Genomic DNA, 21165 nt, shown 5'->3' with positions numbered 1-21165 from the left:
TACGCACTAAAGACAGACATTAATGGTCATGAAAAGTACAAAGCAAGGTTCGTAGCAAAAGGCTACAGTCAGAAATCAGGAACTGACTATGAAGAGACATTTTCACCCACAGCTGATATGACAAGTGTTAGAGTGATCATGCAGAAGGCAGCTCAGGAAAATTTAGTTTTACACCAGATGGATGTTAAAACTGCTTATCTACATGCACCAATCGACTGTGAGATATACATGGAACAACCTAAAGGTTATGGAAAGATGTCAGAAACAAGTGAAAAACTTGTATGTAAGTTACAGAAATCACTTTACGGTCTCAAACAATCAGGGAGAAATTGGAATGTTATGTTACACACCTGCTTAGTTGAGAACAGCTTTACACAGAATCCAGCTGACAACTGTGTGTATACAAGAGAGAACTATGATGGAAAAGTGATCATAATAATATGGGTAGATGACCTGATCATAGCAGCAGACAATACAAATGTACTGACAGACACAAAGAAAACACTCACTGAAAGGTTCAAAATGAAAGACCTGGGAAAGCTAAAACATTTCTTAGGAATAGATTTTGAACAGACAGAGGAAAGTGTAAAGATGTCACAAGAAAAATATGTGATAAAAATATTGAACAGGTTTAACATGCAAAACTGTAAACCTAGAGCAACCCCATGTGAACTCAGACTAGACTTCACAGAAAATGCTAAGAAAATAGGCGACCCAAGAATGTACAGGGAGGCAGTGGGAAGTTTAATCTACTTGTCCACTTGCACCAGACCAGATCTGAGTTTTGTGGTCAGTAAACTGTCACAGTATTTTGCTGAACCAACAGAAGAACACTGGAACACAGTGAAACACGTGTTCAGATATCTCAAAGGTACAGAAAAACACAGTTTGCACTTCAAGAGAAACTCTGAGAAATTGGGACTCAAAGTGTACAGTGACGCTGACTGGGCATCAGATGCTACAGACAGACGCAGCACGTCAGGATATTGCATCAGTCTGAGCAAAGGCAGTGGTCTGATTGCATGGAAAACAAGGAAACAACCAACAGTAGCACTATCTACTTGTGAGGCAGAATATGTATCCTTAGCATCAGCTATACAGGAGAGTGTTCATCTGGAACAACTACTTACAGGGATTGATTCATACCAATACACAAAGACCAAAGTGTATGAAGATAATCAAGGGACTATAGCACTAGTCAAAAACCCAGTTAACAGGCAGAGGTGCAAACACATTGACATCAAGTACCATTTCATAAGGGAAACTGTAAACAGCGGCAAAGTCATTCTGGAGTACTGCCCAACTGACAAGATGGCTGCTGACATAATGACAAAACCAGCCACTAAGCTGAAGTTGACAATGTTTGCTGAAGACATGTTCGGTGCTTGAGAATATCTGTAATGTACCACATGACAAAGGTAATGGGTTATCATTGAAATGTTTTAAGAACTAAGTTTCTGAGCTAAGAGCGAGTGGGGGTGTTGAGACTAGTATGTGTATTATGTGCGCTCTTACTCATTGTTGTTTACGGTAGTGATGAGGATGTGATGTGCGACGTTATTACCGGTTTACGGTACACGTGTGTATGAGTGACTGTTGTGACCTATGTCGGATGTATAGAGCCGACGATAACGTTCCTATGAAGAATAAATGGCCTGTTCTGTAGCCAAAAGAGAAGACTTCACTTGTTCTTTACACACGCAAGAGTTGCTGTGCTCAACAGGTACCATTCACTTATGAAACTCGAACACCTCTAAACCACTTTCTGATCACTAATGATCAGAAACAATCAGTTACTTAAGCTCAAGTGTATTAATCTAATCAATAACTGTTAATATCTCTAACTGAGAGAGAGTTAGGTGCTTTAATCCTAACTGTAAGCACCACCTGCAGACGGGAATGAGTTCCTGCCAGACAACACCAGACACCATTTGTTTTATGTGTGAAATGAAACTACTGCATTATGGGTAAAGTCATCAGGTGTGGGAGTGTGCATGACGTCACAGTGCTGAACCAGTTTACCAGTTACTATATTTTGGATGTGCTGGTTTGAAGAGGAAACGGTTCCTTATGACAGAGTTGATCTGTCTCTACTTCAGAAAATACACTGCTCAAACAGAAAACTGGAACACATAATCATTCCACTGTACGTCCAAGTCCACCACACCTCTGGAATATCAACCTGTCCAATTAGGAAGCAACACTTCCCTGTGCTCTTCATAGATGAGAGCAGGTTCACAATGAGCACATGTGACAGACGTGGCAGAGTCTGGAGACGCTGTGGAGCACGTTCTGCTGCCTGCAACATCCTCCAGTATGACCGGTTTGACGGTAGGTCAGTGATAGTCTGCAGAGGCATCGTCTCGGAGGTGTGAGGTACCGGGATGAGATCCTCAGACCCATTGTAAGACCATAGGCTGGAGCAGTGGGCCTGGGTTCCTTCTGATGCTCTCTTGAGTTCATGTGGGACTCAAGTGAGCTTATTTAAATTGAAATTAATAATAATAATTAATCATTATTGTTTTGTGGTATTTTTCTGTGAATTTGAATGAGATTCAATGTATAATAAACAACAATTTCATGTTCATTTAACAATAAAGGACTGTTAGATTAACAAGCTTCAAATGTTCAACCACAGCTGCCAGTTGTCTTCCGTAAAAACAAGAGAATCTTCTTTACAGTTTACTGCAAGATCACAGAATATCCTTATATCTATAATATCTATATTATACATATATATAAAAAGGCAGGTGGTACAACACACACTGAGTGATGTACCATCACTGAAATGAAGAATGATCCATTTAGAATTTCATATGTGAGTTTACTTAAGCCAATAGCCTTTAAAACCTTAAATTAGCATATACTTGATAGGAGTTTGGTGAAATGAGTGAGCTTAGTTTCTCAGATCAGTCATAACATGAAAAGTTGGGGACAGAGGTTTAACACAGTGCTGTAGCAGCTTTTACATTTACTTACATTACATACATATATATTCTAAATGTTGAAGCAGCTTTTACATTTACTTACATTACATATATATATATTAAACATATATATTCTAAATGTTGAAGCAGCTTTTACATTTACTTACATTACATATATATATATATTAAACATATATATTCTAAATGTTGAAGCAGCTTTTAAGCCTCAGTAAAATGCTGAGTTCTATATTGTTCAGGTTAAACTATGTGTTGCTGTTTGTGTTGTAGGGTTTGAAGCAGAACAACTGAAAGCACTGGTACACATGTGATATATTAAGTGTCCAGTTGATTTTCTCTGTTATTTTCCAGCAGGTTCTATGCTCCGTTTAAGAACACCTGAAGAAGAAGAAAGCTGTTGTGAGATTTCCCAGCTCAGACAAGCTGTTTTCCAAAACAATGACAGACTTGTTGATGAGATGCTTTGCCAAGAAATGTACAAGAAAGTCATCAACTGCAGAGGAGGCTGGGGGATTGCAGGCACGCCTCTGCATGCTGCAGTTTCCAAAGGGCATTTGAGCTGTCTGCAGGTTCTGCTAGCCCACGGCGCCCTGGTGGACTGCGTGGATGTAAAAGCTCAGACCGCTCTCTTTGCAGCAACAACAAGCAGCAAGAACACTGGGCAGGTCAACTGGATTCTGAGATATTCAGCTCCAAGGCCGAGGATAGCTGCAGAAAAGTACAGAGAGGAGGAAACACAGTTAATGACGTGTAATGGTGGCATTTGAATTGATATAGAAGAAAGGAGAGAGGAGAGGACAGATGTCGTTTGGTAAAACAATGGGACAAAGTGACATCATTGTCTGTTTTATAAATTGCTTTGTGTCACCTACGTGCTCATTTCTTCCTTCTCGTTGTGTCTCCAGGAAATCCAATGGCCTTGACCTCACAGTGCCGACTTGCTGTCAGAAGATACCTCCAGAAGATCAACAAGATCCACTGTATGGATCAGCTGGAAATCCCAACAAGTCTCCTGAACTTTTTGCAGTATAAGTCAGTCCCTGTCACTGTTCTGTAGCTAAGCATGTTGTGTCAATTCATTTTCATTTCAGCTGACAAACTGTGGAGCAGCTTTGCCGTTGTTCTGCCTGTACATGTGCTGTTCTGTGTGATTATTAAGTCAGATGATTAAATGTGTGAATGTGTGGTGTTTACCTCTGTTATCTTATTAATACCTAACTTACTACTGAAGCTTTCCTCTGGTCTCTTTCCAAATTCCACCTCATTGATGGTTGATGTTGAATATTTGAAAGTGTTGGAGTTCACTAACACAGAACCATTAATATCTTTGGAAAACGTAATTGTGTTTGTTCTGAATTTATTTCCAAAACCAAATCAGTTCAGTGAGTGGAGACGAAATAGATGTCGAGGGATAAAGGAACATTATTATTATTATTATTATTATTATTATTATTGTTATTATTATTATTATTATTATTATATTTAGTGATCAGAGTGACCGTCTGGACCTGGTGAAAATAATGAGCATAGTGGATCAAGAAAAGCATCTTGGTCGTGAGAAAAGTGAAATGATTAAATGCATAAAATAAAATAAAAATAATACATTAATACAAAGAAATAACGCACGTCCGTGCGTGCGTGTGCGTAAATACCATGGAAACAGAACGACGAGCCAACCGAGGTGACGTCAGGTGTGCAGACCTTGGTGACCTCTCTCTTTGCACTTGGACACTGACCTGAGTTGACCTTTTGCAAAGTCTCTCTGAGGAAGCGATCATCTGGAAAGCGAACACTTGGAGAATCAAAGCTACTGGAATAAAAGCCATCTACTGATCATCTTACTGATCTTACTGCTACAAAACAAACACACTTGGACTTCTTCACTGAGCTAGTGAGAAAACCCAACTGGTCCAGGATGGTTTTCAGCAGGCCTCTGCTCAGCCGGGAGCAGCTGCTGCTCGGGCTCGACCTCGACGGTGGAGGTAAGAAGAAATCGACTTTTATTAGTAGAAATGCAATAGTTTCTCTTCCTAAAACTATTGGAAGCTCTGTCAACATCTAAAACTAATGGAACTTGTTGACATCACGTTCATTTCCTGTTGGTTAAACACAGATTTATTGAAAACTGCTTTTATTCGACGATTTCTTGGTGTAAATTGATGATTTTTTACTGGGAATGGGCTAAATTTCCCGGGAAAGTTGGGGAATGTCTGAACAATAGTGTATTGGTTTGAAAACACTGCTATTTTGGTTTGAGGGCGTCGAAATGTCCAAAATGTGAATGAATGTTTAGTGGAAAAAGATGGCGCCCGGGCCAAAAATTAGAAAATGCTAAAAATCAGTAACTGCCGTCACCATGGAGACGATGGCAGCTTCAGGCGCGAACGTCGTGACGTCAGGACGCACACAGGCTTTCCAGTCGGACACCTGCTGGAAACAGTTTAGTGGTTGAAGCTTGAACTGAAATGACATCAAATGTATCCTGAGACTAAAGATCTGTTAGTTTACTGTGTTTAGAGCTGTAAGTGATCGAGTTATGTTGTTCGTTGAGCGCGGTTTAGCGCAATGTTAAGAGTTTTTCTGTTTTGCATCGTTTGTGTCTGTAAATACAGAGTTATGAGTTTGAACGTGTTGTATCACATTTTCCTCTGAAAGTCGTTCCCTTGATTTACAATGAATTGTAAATGGAGGTCTTGTAGTTGACTCTAATGTATAGATTTACTGAAAACCATGTTGGCTTTTCCAAATGTTACATGGGACCATCAGTTAACAATCCCAAGTGACCCAGTGACAGAGACACTTATTTTGAAGGAGTCTCATGTCAGTGCACTTTGACATTTGACTGCTTGTGTGCTGCTTCAATGCTACGTTACTCTGTTCCAAATAGTTGATGTTTAATAATTAAGAAATTCTTAACATGTCAAACTATGTATTGTATATATTGTGTTGTTTCCCCCTCAGGTGGCTCCTCTCCGCGCGGGAACTACGTGGTGGACCGTCCTGCTGGAGATGGACTCCCTGAAGTCGTCAGGATTGTGGACGTCGCTGAAGATCTCCCCATCAACGTCTCATCGGATGAGGAGGAGATGGAGGTAGGTGAGTTCTTGGGTGTTCGTCCGATGTCTGACGATGATGTGGCAGATGATGAGGACACCGACAGCGAGGAGGATGACTGGACCAGTGAAGATTCCGGTTATGACACCATGACTGATGATGAAGACATGGACAGCGAGGAGGAGGTGGAGGAAGAAGATAGGGACGTGGAGGAGAATTCCGGTTATGACGGGGATGGGGACGACGACGTCATCAGGCCTCGCTCTCCTCTTGACCAGCAGATGCCATCAGAAGACTTCTGGCACGGCTGTCGACGAGTGGATCCTCCCGTTCCTTGTGCATGTCCTCGACACCCGATTCCTGAGGAACGACCTGAAGATGGACCACAGAGGCGGTCTCTTGCTGGTCCCCGTCGATCCGAACCACCAGTCCCTCAGAGGTTTGAGGATTCTGCTCCTTCAACATCGGGCCTCAGCTCTGCCACCAAGAGGAGCAGGGAAGAGAGCGACACGGAGCAGGTAAGTGCCAAGAGGCATCGGTGGAATCTTGATGGAGGCTTGGACGAGTCAGCGCCATCGACTTCGGGCCTCGGACGCTCGACCAGCGGGAGCCGAGAAGCGAACCACGAGGAGTCAGCGCCTTCAACCTCAGTCGGTGGATCCCACACCTTCAGGAGACTCTGGCTGGGTCCTTTTCTACGGTGGACTGACGACAGCGACTCCGATTAGGACGTTCACCTTGGAAGCTTGTTTCTGGAGGAGCTGCTGATGCCACAGGTTGTTTTTGTTTCGGGAGAAGCTGCTGATGCCACAGGTTGTCTTTGTTTCTGGAGGAGCTGCTGATGCCACAGGTTGTCTTTGTTTCTGGAGGAGCTGCTGATGCCACAGGTTGTCTTTGTTTCTGGAGGAGCTGCTGATGCCACAGGTTGTCTTTGTTTCTGGAGGGGCTGGTGATGCCACAGGTTGTTTTTGTTTCTGGAGGAGCTGCTGATGCCACAGGTTGTTTTTGTTTCTGGAGGGGCTGGTGATGCCACAGGTTTTTTTTGTGTCGGGAGAAGCTGCTGATGCCACAGGTTGTCTTTGTTTCTGGAGGAGCTGCTGATGCTACAGGTTGTCTTTGTTTCTGGAGGAGCTGGTGATGCCACTGGTTGTCTTTGTTTCTGGAGGAGCTGGTGATGCCGCACCTTGTTTTTGTTTCTGGAGGGGCTGGTGATGCCACAGGTTGTCTTTGTTTCTGGAGGGGCTGGTGATGCCACAGGTTGTCTTTGTTTCTGGAGGAGCTGGTGATGCTACAGGTTGTCTTTGTTTCTGGAGGAGCTGGTGATGCCACTGGTTGTCTTTGTTTCTGGAGGAGCTGGTGATGCCGCACCTTGTTTTTGTTTCTGGAGGGGCTGGTGATGCCACAGGTTGTCTTTGTTTCTGGAGGGGCTGGTGATGCCACAGGTTGTCTTTGTTTCTGGAGGAGCTACTGATGCCACAGGTTGTCTTTGTTTCTGGAGGAGCTGCTGATGCCACAGGTTGTCTTTGTTTCTGGAGGAGCTGCTGATGCCACAGGTTGTCTTTGTTTCTGGAGGAGCTACTGATGCCACAGGTTGTCTTTGTATCTGGAGGAGCTGCTGATGCCACAGGTTGTCTTTGTATCTGGAGGAGCTGCTGATGCCACAGGTTGTTTTTGTTTCTGGAGGAGCTGCTGATGCCACAGGTTGTCTTTGTTTCTGGAGGAGCTGCTGATGCCACAGGTTGTCTTTGTTTCTGGAGGAGCTGCTGATGCCACAGGTTGTTTTTGTTTCTGGAGGAGCTGCTGATGCCACAGGTTGTCTTTGTTTCTGGAGGTGCTGGTGATGCCACAGGTTGTTTTTGTTTCTGGAGGGGCTGGTGATGCCACAGGTTGTTTTTGTTTCTGGAGGGGCTGGTGATGCCACAGGTTGTTTTTGTGTCTGGTGGGGTTGGATTTGCTGTAGGTAGCGTCTTGGACCTTGGTAAATTAATATCTGGTGGCTGAAGAATCATTCAGTATAATCACAATGGACCAGAGGAGTTTGATGTGTTCAAGGATAGAGAGGACTCCTGCATGGTGGTTATGGATCAGGGTGGCTGAGGGGGGGCAAGTGTCCTTGGGCAAGACACTGAACCCCAAATTGCTCCTGATTGTCAGGCCAGCACCTCGTGTGGTAGCTCGCTGTCATCGCTCTGTGAATGGATGAATGATGAATACCAGGAAAGTTCAACACACGTTGGATCAGAGCTCCACTTCAATGCAGCCATTTACCATGTTCTCTATGAGGGACAGCAGGATCCTCTCCTGGCTGCTGATTCCACTGACATCACATCTTACCTCTACTGCTTCAGGTAGATCTGGGTTAAGTGAGGATCATGTGGATGGAAGGAAGCAGGGATTAGAACTCCTGAATAGAAACTGCTGCAGTTAATGGAGGAAACTCTGGACTATGGGTGAACAGGTAAGTATGAACGTCACTTCATGTATGTCAGACTGACATGGAAAGTAATGTAATTGTACTGTGTAGTAAGTCACAGTACAACAGTCTGTTCATTTCATGTACAATCTCATGTTTAAAGCTGTTAAGAATTCAAAGACTGTGAATCCTACTTTGTTTTTTGAGCGTGTCTCCATCACAGGTAAGTTTGTTGTGATTTTCAACATGATCATATCTCCTGTAAGTTTTCATTTCACTTATTCAATACAGCCCAGGATTCATTTGACTGACTGTGTTTTACTTCTGTGCCTTTTTCTTCCTCAAGGTGCAGATCACAATCTCATGCAAAGCTAAGTGAATGACTAAATGTTCTGCATGTCTCTGAGTTACTTTGAATATTTCTTCTCACTGTTGTTTTTTTTTTGCTTGTTGAACCAGACCCAGGTCCTGCAGTCCAAGAGGTGCAGCTCCATGCAGAAGACGAAACCCACCAGACGTCCCCTGATTCAGTGCAGCCAGCAGGATTCCAGTATATACACTACAGCGACCTCCAAGAAGCTACGTGGAAGACCGAGACCCGATGTCCAGAGTTTCCTTGACGACAGAGGCTGACCAGAAGGATGGATGACCATAGGGTCAGCTGGAGAGGAGTGGTCCCCTGTGTGCCTCAGTGAGTAATTCTCTCAGTACAATGGTGATAAACTGAAGCTAACAACACGTACACGTATGTTAACAGTACATCTGCTGCTATTTCTTCTAGCACTGAAGCAGTTCACTGAAGCCCACCCTCCACCGCTCCACTGCCTTCAGCCTCCAGTACGGAGGACGAGGACCGTCCCGATCCTACCCGCACCGAGGATGTTGTTCATGATTCCTCTGTGTTGGTGGGGTTGGGAAGCTCCTCACACTCACACAATGGAAAGTCACCATTTGACAGTGAACAAGAGAAAGCAGCAGTTCAGTTTGATAGATGAAGCAGAAATATGACACAAGCTTCAATAAAACACTGAACTGTTCTTTAAGTCCTGTTCTGACTTTGATTTTACCCACAGTCGTGTTACAAGGGGAACTTTTTCCTATAATAAGTAATATAATATAATATAATATAATATAATATAATATAATATAATAATAATAATAATAATAATATAATATAATATAATAATAATAATAATAATAATAATAATAATAATAATAATAATAATAATAATATAATATAATAATAATATAATATACTACTAATAATAATAATAATATAATAATAATAATAATAATAATAATAATAATAATATAATAATATAAGACAGTGGGGTTAAAACAGTGATACAGTACTGATCAGGATGTTAAGTTCGTCCCTGTTAAGAAGCATTTTTTAAACTTCATCACTCTATTCTAAGTAAATGTTACTGAAATAAAAGTAGAAAAGTTAAAGCACCATTCAAAGTGCTCTTTATGCAGCTCTGTGTCAGATTCCTGTTGTTACTGTAAATCACTGCCCCACATACAGTTCTACTTTGTGCCGAGACTCGAGCTGCTTTAAAGACAAACAGGCAACATCAGTGTTGAAGACAAGTCTATTCTCCATGTTTACATTTGTTTTATGTGTGAAATGAGACTAGTTCTTGAATAGTTGTGGTGATGGCAGCATGAATGTGGAATAAGGCAATAAAACACTTCTTCACTGACTGAGACACAGACTGGTTAGATTTTCCTCTCCACTGTCTCCTGGTGTTTACTGAAAAGGATTTCTGATGCCAGCTCTGAATGCAGACTTTACTTTAAGATCACAGAATATTCTTATATCCATCCAAAAAGGCAGATGGCACAACACACACTGAGTGCTTTAAACATAAGGTGAAGAAAAAATAAAAATCACTTGGTGGTTTAATTCTTTAAATACTTCACATAGAATTCAGCATTAAAGTCGGTATTTAATTTAAACAATTAAGACATAAGCCACAACATGTGATTCATCCCAGGACGCAACAGTGTTAAATACGCTGTTTGAATAAATTGAGAAAGTAAACAAACCCCCAGAATGATCCATTTAGAATTTCATCTGAGTCCAACACAACCACATAGTGCTTTGCTGAATCATCTGTTGGGGGATCCCACACAGCCCACCATGTTAAATCAAACACCAGACTTCAAGTATCAGCATCATGAAAAACAAAACAAACAACAAAGAAAAGATTAATTCAACTTTCATATCTGATTATTGGTGTTTTAAAAAGTGTTGCTGAAAAAATAAAAGAACTCAAAAAACATTCTCGAGCTCTGTAATCAGGACTCATAAGTTCATTCCTACATGAGATACAGTACAGTAGCTGGCATTAGAGCAGAGTGTGAGCTGCACTGAGGAAATGTATGAGTACCAGGAAGCACAGTCATCCCTACAATACGCGTTACAAAATAGATATGTTTCAGATTAACGAATTTCAAGTAGCAACAATTCAAACAAAACTGATAAACAGTGTTTCAATAAAACACTTCATGTGGTCCCAGTTTTAAAAAGCCAGGTCACCATGACGTCACGGTCACTGAGGCTTCTGTTGAAATGGTGCCAAGCTGCTCGAGAAGTATCAACCCAGGCCCACATCCAGTGACATCATCACTACAAAGCCCAGGATGGAGGTCCAGGACGCCAGCTTCCCGTTTCCACTGGCGACGGCAACATGAAGGGAACAAAGAGGCAGAGGAAAGTGAAAAGATGCTGATGGAGTGAGAACACACGTTGATGTTCTTCAGCCCTCCTCCACGCTTACCTGACTTGAGCTTCAGGTATGATGTCATCTACCACCACGTAGACCATCGCCCCGGCAGCAAATGCCAATGCATATGGCAACAAGGGTTCTGCCAGAACCACAGCGACGGCACCCAGCAACCCAGCAAGAGGCTCCACCATCCCGCTCAGCTGGCCGTACCTGAGGAGCAAACGGTGACCTGCAGGTTAGATCAGCAGCATTCCTCCTGCTGTATGTTAATGCTGACGCAGTGTTTAAACACAGACGCGTGTCTTTTCCTACCAGAAGGCCGTCCATGTTGAGACTCCTGAACCCCGGAGCGGCAGGCTCACTGCCAGGCCTTCTGGGAAGTTCTGGATGCCAATACCGACGGCCAAATTTCTGAGGGAACACACAAAATCAACAGTCGGACCACTCCTCTTGAATTTACTCAGTAGCAACTGGCCTGGTGTTGACTCTGGACGTCTACCAGCCTGTCTCTGAAGCCAGAGACCCAGAGAAGACACAAGACACAGACACAAGAAGACGACTCTTCAGCCACGACAGCAGCTCTGGAAAGTGTTAAAGTGCTGATGTTTAAGTCTAAGGCTACTTCTGGCATCAGCACAAAGCTTTTTGCTACAAACTCCCAGTCAGCGATCTCCTGCTCTGGAAGTCTCGCTGCAGTTTCATGATGTCATCACTAGATGTCAGTTTACACAGCGTCTTCTAGACCACAATTAAACCGTTTCTGTGGCCACACACGCTGGCTGAGACCTCAGCGTTTTTTCTGTTTGTTTTTGTAACATTCACTAAGGGCGAGGATTGATTCTCTGACAATCCAAAAACTTTCTACTAAACTAAACCAGAAACCACAACAGTACTTGCAGAAGTCACTGCACATTGCTGTGGATGTATGTGAGCTGTAGGAGCTCTTCACAGCTTTCTGTTACTGTTGTGCTCATTTGATCAAGTACTGAATTGCATCTGGATACTGAGTATAAATATCTAAACATGTGCATCACCAGTGCACAGAAAGCAAAATACAAATATAATATCCTAACAATAACCGATGAATCAATCAACTTGATTTCTCCAGCTGTTATTGGACACAGTGTAGAAAGGTCAGTATGAATCCACATCAGATCCATTTTCAGCAAACGAAAGAAATGCACCGTACGAGGGATACAGCAGCCTACGGTTGTTATTATGACCTTATTGAATCAATATACCACCGGGCCTCTTTACTGATGGATGGGTTACGTTTCACCAATGAGCCAAAACATAATGAGGCTTTACCGATTAAACAAATATATTAGTATAGTTCCAAATAGCTCAACAACTTGATGAACGTGCACCTGCACTGTGACCACTAGGTGTCAGCAGTGTGTAAGACTTCAGCTGAAGTCCATTAGTCTTCCTCCTTCATGCAGACATACCAAACTTAGACAAAATGGAAACCACATTAAATCTTAACATAAAACCAACCATCTCAACTTTCTAACTAAACATTAACACAACAAATTAACCTAAAATACCTATAAATCACCATTCTTCAGTTCCAGCTACAGGCCTGTTAAACACACGTCCCTCAGTGGAAATCAAAATGTCTGCTGCCAGATAGTGGCTTCATTTCTCACTTGCTGGCGTGAGGAGGTGATATTTTGGATAAATTAACATACTGTACGTGCTGTATGCACAGTAAGTGTGTTTGCCTGGATATCGGTCTTACCTGGCGCTTTCAAACGTAGCAGATGAAGTCTTTCCAATGGCTCCGAATCCAACTCCAACAGCCAAACCCTCTGCAGATGACACACAAAGTGACAAATGACTTCCAGGCTCTGATTTATTTGAAACAAAACAGGAGAATAAGTGAATCACGGGGGCTCGAGAACGACTGGAAAAATAACTAAATAAAAAAACCCATCAGCAACTAGTGCACGTGCCTAGAATAGACAGAGGTTTGTTTTTTGTGGTGCAGAGAGTTTGGGTCTGTTCTCTCAGACAGAACTACTTCTACTACTTCTACTTGCAGCACCAGTCTGTGGGGATCTCCAGCGTGTTCTGGACTCGTACCTTCTATATCTGGCTTTCTTCTGATAAAATCTGCTGCTGAGGCTTTATCCCCTATAACTACAGGCGTGCGGGGGGCCTGTAGCAGAGGGTAAATATGAGATGGTGGTAGGAAGTCTAAAAGCGTCTATGACGATTCTAATGTTGCACTTCTGCTTATTTAGCTCTTCCCTCTTTGCATGCTTTGAGCAGCATCCCTCTCCTCTGATCTTCCATTTGTCTTGTTGGTTATGCCTGTCATGCATACTTAAAGTGTACACCGCTCAAAGTTAAAGTGAAAAGCTCACAGAGTATCCACAAGAAGCCTGTGTGTGTGTGTGTGTGTGTGTGTGTGCACGTGCACTCAGATCTACAGGCTGCAAACAAAAAGAAAAAACGACACTGCGCCTACTTCAAACGCTGACGAGCAGTCACGACCCGTCATGCCGTTTACAGCTCAGCTATCACGATGCTAAAACATGTTAATATCCTCATTTTTTCCCCCCAAAGCAAAAACAAGATGAGAGCTAACATCAAGGAGCCGAGCTCGTCGAGTGGCTTAGTCACCAGACTCTGACCTCGCTGATGAAATCCTAAAATTAAAACGACTTCCAAATGAAACAAACACTTTCCTGACCTCTTTCAACTTATTCAGATCCGTCTTATTAGCGTGCCGCCGTGTCTTTTCTCACTCATGTAACAATCGCTTGTTAGTGAACACCTCATAACATCACAGCTGCGAGTGAGTTCACCCCTAAGACGAGGAGATGTTGGAACGTACAACTGCTTTAACGCAGCAATTTAAACGTGCAAAGCAAGAGGTTTAATGCGACGGCATCAGAATCAAGGGAGTGCAACGCCGACCGTCTCAGCAGGGAGGACGTGGAGGCTGAAAGATGCTTTGGCCATGACGGTGAGCAACACGATGCCAGGCACCTAAAAGCAGAGAGGCACCAGCAAATGGGAATAGATTAACTGGGGCCCACAGCCCCTCGGGAGATAATTATCACTCAGCTAAGACCAGAACTTGTGTTGTTGGTCAGAAACGCAGCGGGTTGGGATTTTTGTGGAGCTGACATCATGCAGCCAGGAAGAATCAAAGTTTGGTGCAGTTTAAAAGTATGTTCAAAGCTCCTTACTCCATACGCTGCATTTACTGCTCTCCACCGACAGACAGTGACGCTGCGAACCTGAACTGAATCACTAAAAACATGTAACTCTGAAGCACATGTAGCTCCAAACACATTTTTCTTTTTAACACACTGTTAATATTGTTCCTAGGAGGATGTAAGACAGAAATGTCTGACTGACAGCAGCTCTGCAAAGAACAAACCTGTGCAGTAGAGTACACACACACAGCTTTGGCAGATAGTGTGTTGTTGCTGGTATTAAGGAACGAGGAGCACGCTGGCGTCGCCACTGATCAAAAGTGACATTTTGCAGGTAAGTTAAGGTGCCGTTTGATTTGCTGAGGGCCAGCTAATGAGCTTTCCAGCTTCAAAACAGATGTTAACGATGCACTTTTCCGTGCCGAGTGTCTGTTTGGTTGCTCATTCAGTGAGCTCGACAGATAAGAAGGAAGCATTTGCATAAAAGCTAATCTGGCTGGTTGTTCAAAGTCTGTGGCAGTGTGACCCTCTGGGCTGAGAGACGATGTTGACGCCACGGCTTTGTGCAGGTGGAGTTTCAAATGAAGCCGCCTGATTGGCGATATGTGTACACAGAGTGGCACCTGCTCGCATTCGCCTGATTGCTGTTGTTGCCTCCTATCCCTCCTCGCCACAAGCACACAGGTAGAAACTGTGATGGTGACACCAGACACTCGCTGTCTGAAAGCACTTTAACAGCCTCAAAGAGCTACTTGTGTAAAAGCCGTAGGCTCTGGGATGGAGTGATGGGAGGTTCAAATGTGTGATTTTACAGCCTCATGTAAGAATGACTGATCTCTTCCACTCTCTACAGACAGAGATAAAGTCATTACCTCTGGTGAAACCGCACTCTGATTCTAATCAACTTCCCACTGGCCCGTTCCAGCCCAACATACTGTAGAGTCATTATGAGGAAACACACCCCAGTTACGCCGTGGGTCCCTTTATTACACTTCTCAGTCCTGTGGAACTGTCTGAAATGACGTGGACCCAGCAGAAACTTTATGTTCACTGAAAAACCCTCAATTATAAATAATAATTATGTTTGAATTAAACATTAGCTGAGAGGGTTTCGTTGTCTGGTGTTCGGCACAGCATCTGCAACGCCATGATGTCGTTTCTTAAAATCTTAATGATTTCAAGGAAAGCCTCTGTAAAATAGCCTCTTTCATCAGGCTAAATGACAAAATTGAGGTATCACAGAGAGAAGAGAGAAAGAGGAGGGATGTTTTACAGATGTACATGATTATTTGAAGTACTTCAAAGAAGCCACAGAGGTCATTTCTACTTCAGAAGGAAGAAAATATGGAAAATGTTATTAAATATTTAAATAAACATACTTGTTACTAATAAGTAAAGTGACATTCATGTCTTTCAGACTGGATTACTGTTTGGTCAGTCCCAAAGCTGCAGCTCGTTCCTTTACGGTCTATTGTTTACCATAAAGACACGTGCTACCCACCACAGGCCACCGGGGTCGCTGGTCCAAGGACTCAGAGAGCTGTCGTGGTGCAGGTCATAAAGCCCAGTGTGACCTTTGACATCAGTCGATTTAATTTTGATTTGACATCATTTTCTAATATTGATCAATTAGCTTTACTGCTGATGTCAAAGTTGCCATTTTTCTTAATTATCTAATTTTGCTTTTATCGATTACTTCTAGTTGCACTTGAGCTGTCTACCTCCTTTTGTAGTGATTTCCAGTCTAGCTTTGATTTGTTTTTGTTTTGTTTGCCTTGGTCTTCTATTGTTCATTAAAATCTTGTGTGCATTTATGTCTGTCAATTTGCTATGGCCATGAACAACTATACAAATAAAATTGATTTGACCTGACTAATGAAAAAAGCAAGGATAACATATTCCAGGTAGAACCTTACATGCATGATATAGCACAGTCCTTTCTTGTTACTTTATATTTGAAACTGGGACTTTCATTCTAATGTGGTAGAATAAATTGTTATTCTAATGAGCTGTTTGAATTTGAAATGTACAGTCTAGTTTGCCTCGTGGTCAAACTAAGGGTACACTAAAAAAATTCAATAACACCTTGACTAATTAATCAGTAAACTTGAGGAAAGAAGTATGTGGAAGTATTTTGGGTTTGATGCTGTAGATGGTAAATACGTTTTTGTGTATGTTTGGAGGTTTTAGATGTGGAGGATTTAGCCACAAGGGCGCAGACTAGAGCCTAACAAACCCTGACCAATGGAATCTCTTCGTAAACCTTTACTTTTGCGCAACATAGAAAGAAGCCATTATGACAGAGACTAATGTTATGTTGAGTATGTTTGGAAAAACAACTACCCGCATATGTTTTAGGATTTCTCACCTGCTAGCTTACTGACCGAATGAGGCAGCATTGGCCTATTATCTTTGCTTTAAAACGATCTGTGCATATTTAGCTGGTGAGCTACAAACACACCCACAGACCCACTATCTTTTAAAGGTGTATTGCCATTTCAGCTGAGGTTCAAAATACAAATGAGTGGTTAAACCAATAATATGCTCCACAACACAACCAAATCTACATTTTGTTGTGCAAGAAAAATGTGGAAACTGCTCAACAAGTTGGAAAGAACAGGTCACTTTATCAAAATAGGACAGATCTTGATGACCTGGATAGAGGATGCCGCATTTTGATACCAGACAATCATCATATCTAGTGAGTGTGCTATTGCGTAAGCACACAGTATACAGTGGTACACAGAGTCTTTGATGAAGACAAGCAGACCTGTAGAAATTTGTTTGCTATTAAAGAAAAGAGAGAGAGAAAAATGGTTGATAATACAAGTGTATACAAGCTCCACAATCTTCAGTCCCACAAAGAGAGGGTAAGGGTAACCGAGGTAGAACAGAGAATACAATAGATGTGAATGAAAACAGGAACAACAACTGAGTAGTTTAAAGTTGTGGTAACCTAGGTCACATACATACATACATAATAACATGCAGGTCAATGCTCTGTGGTCACAACAGTAGGCACAGGATGATGAGGAGACAGTGAACAGTTTCCAGCCTTAAATACTGTAACGAAAGGAGGCTTCAGTGATGGAGGTTGAGGTAGATGGTGTACAGCTTTTGTTCCTGGTCAACTCTGGGGCAAGTCAATCAAAAAATCTTCTCTTTCCAGGGCTCTGACAAGAAAGCCAATTGTCGAGATGGTGAGTGTCAGGGTTTCCTGTTTCGGAGTCCCTGACGGAACCATCACCTGTAGTGAAGAAGACATTTCAAGGTACACAGACTCTAGCTCTCTCGCCATTGCCCTGGAAATTTGCAAGATAGAGATTTAGAGCCTGATTTACAAAGAAGTACTGAATTGTGTGTGCAATCTTGAAAATTGCGTGTTTCACTGGTGGGTGAAGGGTAATCAAGTAAGAAAAATTGCGCGACTAGAAGTGCCAACGTGGTGGAGGCGGTCGCATTTACGCGAGAGCTTTGTGAGTTTCCACTGGTGTCTGACATGGAGAGTTGGGTGAAAAGCATAAACGCAAGAGGAAATTCAATCCAGAGCAATTTAAGCTGTCCCTTGGAGAGGCCAATAATCACTTTGATGAGCTACAGCAACAAAAGTTCAGCATTACAGGAAGACACGCTTTACGGAAAGATCACTCATAACATTCAGGAAGTCAGCCACAGCATAAAAGTCACGTTTGGCCTCATTCACTGCATCCTGGGTGTGAAGAATCCAGAGTTGGCAGGTCACATTGGGTGAATAACACGCACACAACACATACACATGCACACATCCTCTCTTGCATCGAGTGAATATGAACATATGGTTTACTTTTATAAGAGATGGACACTTTCTGATCCCTGTATTTTGTGCACTCAGGTAAAAGTGACCCATTTTGCATATTTATAAAGGCAAAGGTGCAAATCCACAGTGTGTGCTATTTGGAAGACGCCGTCCTCAGTGTGCACCCTTAGCAGATCAGTTTGTATTGACACTGACATCCTTATGGCTCCTCTCAAATGCATCCATTTCTGCATTGTACTGCTGCATTAAGGCTGTCCTCCACACCTCTGATGAGTCTATATTTTTCACACATTTTCTATCAGTGGCTGAATGGTAGGATGTTGGAACTTGGGTGAAATGTGCAGAGCGTGACAGAATAGCAGCCTGAAGCTGGAGGTATTCAATTTTCACCTAATACTTCTCCATTGTATGATACAACCAGGATCCACTTTTGTGATGGACCTCCTGTTTCTCTGTATACAATGACAAGAACACTTTCTCTCCACTGTCGCTGACTGTCTGTGAGCTAAAAATAAATGACTATAAAATAAAATTAGCTAAACAGCCATACAGAGTTTATGAGCATCTATGCCCACTGCTAGCTAGGCAATGCAAAGATTCTCTCTGCAACATCCTTGATTGCAGTATTTCTATATATATTGCAATATATTGTATTATAACCTGTTCATCGTGATACATATTGTGATACCACCAGATTCAATATACAGTCCTGAATCATACTAAACACCATGTCAATGGTACAGATGAGATAATAACATTATGTTATCCATCCTCTGAGGGTGGATGACGAAATGTTAAGCTATTGTGCTGCTCTAGTGTGTTGAGGTCTGTCTATTCCCAAGTGAGTGCAGCCTAAGTGAGGACTGGGTAGTGATTAAGGACAAAGGACATAAAGGGAGTCGAAAGAAACTAAACTAGAGCTCAATGCTACAAGTGGAGTGGAGAGATTGGTGGGTCCTTAGGTCGGCCTGTAAACCTCTCACAGGGAGAAGCAATAACGCCCCTATATGCCTGCAAGACATGCTTCTGACAGATGCACAGGACCAGGTAGTGTGCACACATATCATGTTTGAGAAAGGCTGTGGGCGAGTCAACTACTTCAATATGACAGCAACCACACTTACACACTGCTGTATTTATCACAGATGTCATGTGTATTGTTGTCATGAGAACAGGAGATGTGCAGTATGTATAATACCAGATGATGACTTTGGGATGGAGTAGGTGAGCGTGTAACTATAGTTACCGGTACACGTTATTAAAGCGCTACACAGTTTAAATTATTTTTTATCCCTCGTCTTGGAGGAGAGGCCTACTATTAGATTTGTAATCACAATGTTCATGTTGATTTATATATGTGTGTGTGTGTGTGTATTTTACCTTTTTATTCGATTTCTATTTCTACATGTGAAATCTTCAGAAGATACAATGGTACAAGTGACAACAAAAGTCTTTATCAAGAACCAGTCTGGAATAAAAGCAAAAATAATGAAGTAGTAATTTAAATAAAAAAACAAAAACTAAATAATTAATAATAAACTGATCAAAATACATAAATACTGATCAAATGGGAGGAATTTAAACTTCTCTTCCTTGTAAGAATAGAGTTCTACACCTGAGATACTTGGTCAGTTGTAGCTGGGAATCACGACTTAATGAGTTATGTGCTAAGTGAATTTTGTTTTGCTGCCTGGGAGCTGAGGCTGTGGGAGGTCTGTTTCATTAACGGTCTCACGGGAGAGCTCTGTGGGTATGCAGCATCTCCCACCTACTAATGTGTGGATCTCTAAGCGTGGGAATGTGTGCTTCGTTATGTGTGCACGTGTATGCAATGTCAGCTGTTTACAGGAGCAGATTTTGCATGTACATCATATCTCATGAGAGCTGACTTATATGCAGTGACCAATAAATGGTTGAACGCTTCAGTGAACTGGTCTTTCAGATTCAATTTTATATTTAGTGGAGTTCTCCCTGGTCACAAAGCCACCATCATTTATTCTCCTCCTACACACTACAAATGTCCCTAATTTACTTTTTATCCACACTCCCTTGAGCAAACAATCATTCCGCACTATTACAATAATGTTGCTGTTACTCACAGAACAAATGGAAATCGATCAAGTCTGGCGCAGGAAAATCTTCGAACAACTCAAACTACATTTCCTTATTAATTATGAGCATTACACTTGGTTGTGAGCAGAATTGTTAAGTTGCAGTCGCTCAATGATCTGCTCATGATGTATTCTGGATTTCCACATTTAATCACACTAATGAATGCAGTAGAGAAAAAAAAAAACACTATTTCCAACTTACTCCACAGAGGATGATGGCAAAAGATGAGATGAGAGATGATACACGAACTATGTTGTTGTATTGTGTGCAATGTACATAACATAAACAAATACAGATGTAACGATCCACTGATGAACAGCCAATGGTCTGATGTCATCGAAATGTAACATCAATGTTCACATATCTTTTTTTTTGCACACTCTCATCCTAACCAGTCCCATCTGTACACATTCCCTTTAATGTTTAGAGTTTGAGTGCAAATCACCCTCCTATTCAGTCTAAGAATTTCAATTATTTCTGCTTGATTAGTGCATTTTGGGGCATTTTATTTATTTAAAAAAAAAAAAAGACCACCTGATGTGCTAGTCAAAGTGCAGTAGAGTGCAGCAGAGCAGAGAGAGCAAGGGCTGGAAGGATGACAGTATAGAATAAATCAAAACAATAAGAAAAAAAAACCTCTACTCCAATATAGTATACAGTAATTTAAATTAATACTGCTACATAACAAAAGTATAAAGAAGGAAATTGTGTTTCCTTCTATTTCGTTCCATCAATGCCGCACATTCAACTTGTTATTAGTGGTGGTAAAAGTAATAGGCATGCTGCAAAAGCTTCTCACCAGGATAATGCTAAAACAGGGGCAGATAGTGTTCTTTGTATTTGTAAGTAATAACCGCTGAAAGTTACTGCTGTGATGTGTGACATGTTGGGACAAATGTTCTGTAAGTAGAGGTGATATTTAGTTTTTCCAAGTACATAA

The 21165-nt window shown here is 41.9% G+C and overlaps 2 protein-coding genes across 2 annotated transcripts; one reads left to right on the top strand and one right to left on the bottom strand.

Annotated features, from left to right (window-relative positions):
* The first annotated feature begins 4603 nt into the window (after positions 1-4603).
* LOC113156548 (midasin-like) lies at positions 4604-6863 on the top strand. The gene is made up of 2 exons (XM_026351765.1): positions 4604-4927; positions 5907-6863. Exons 1-2 carry the CDS (start codon positions 4861-4863, stop codon positions 6725-6727), a joined length of 888 nt encoding a protein of 295 aa, XP_026207550.1. The 5' UTR covers positions 4604-4860; the 3' UTR covers positions 6728-6863.
* Positions 6864-10192: 3329 nt separating this feature from the next.
* On the bottom strand, positions 10193-13653 carry LOC113156606 (zinc transporter ZIP11-like). The gene is made up of 6 exons (XM_026351841.1): positions 13621-13653; positions 13233-13308; positions 12889-13078; positions 11460-11558; positions 11199-11357; positions 10193-11094 (listed from the first exon to the last, which is right to left on the bottom strand). The coding sequence occupies exons 1-6, from the start codon at positions 13651-13653 to the stop codon at positions 11016-11018; spliced, it is 636 nt and encodes a 211-aa protein (XP_026207626.1). The 3' UTR covers positions 10193-11015.
* Positions 13654-21165: the final 7512 nt, after the last annotated feature.

The sequence above is a fragment of the Anabas testudineus genome, chromosome 19 (assembly GCF_900324465.2).
Source record: "Anabas testudineus chromosome 19, fAnaTes1.2, whole genome shotgun sequence".
NCBI lineage: Eukaryota > Metazoa > Chordata > Actinopteri > Anabantiformes > Anabantidae > Anabas > Anabas testudineus.
The sequence above is the reverse complement of the archived record's forward strand: the minus strand, read 5'-3'. Positions and strand labels throughout refer to the sequence as shown.

What these genes read in the sequence shown, in the direction of transcription:
- LOC113156606 (XM_026351841.1), bottom strand. Translation starts at nt 13,653, where the DNA reads ATGACGGGTCGTGACTGCTCGTCAGCGTTTGAA. An exon ending in AAGAAAGCCAGATATAGAAG is followed by an intron (nt 13,079 to 13,232) that starts GTACGAGTCCAG and finishes GTTGCTGATGGG; the next exon opens with TTTTTTTATTTAGTTATTTT. An exon ending in ATACCTGAAGCTCAAGTCAG is followed by an intron (nt 11,095 to 11,198) that starts GTAAGCGTGGAG and finishes TGCCGTCGCCAG; the next exon opens with TGGAAACGGGAAGCTGGCGT.
- LOC113156548 (XM_026351765.1), top strand. Translation starts at nt 4,861, where the DNA reads ATGGTTTTCAGCAGGCCTCTGCTCAGCCGGGAGCAGCTGCTGCTCGGG. An exon ending in GCTCGACCTCGACGGTGGAG is followed by an intron (nt 4,928 to 5,906) that starts GTAAGAAGAAAT and finishes TTTCCCCCTCAG; the next exon opens with GTGGCTCCTCTCCGCGCGGG.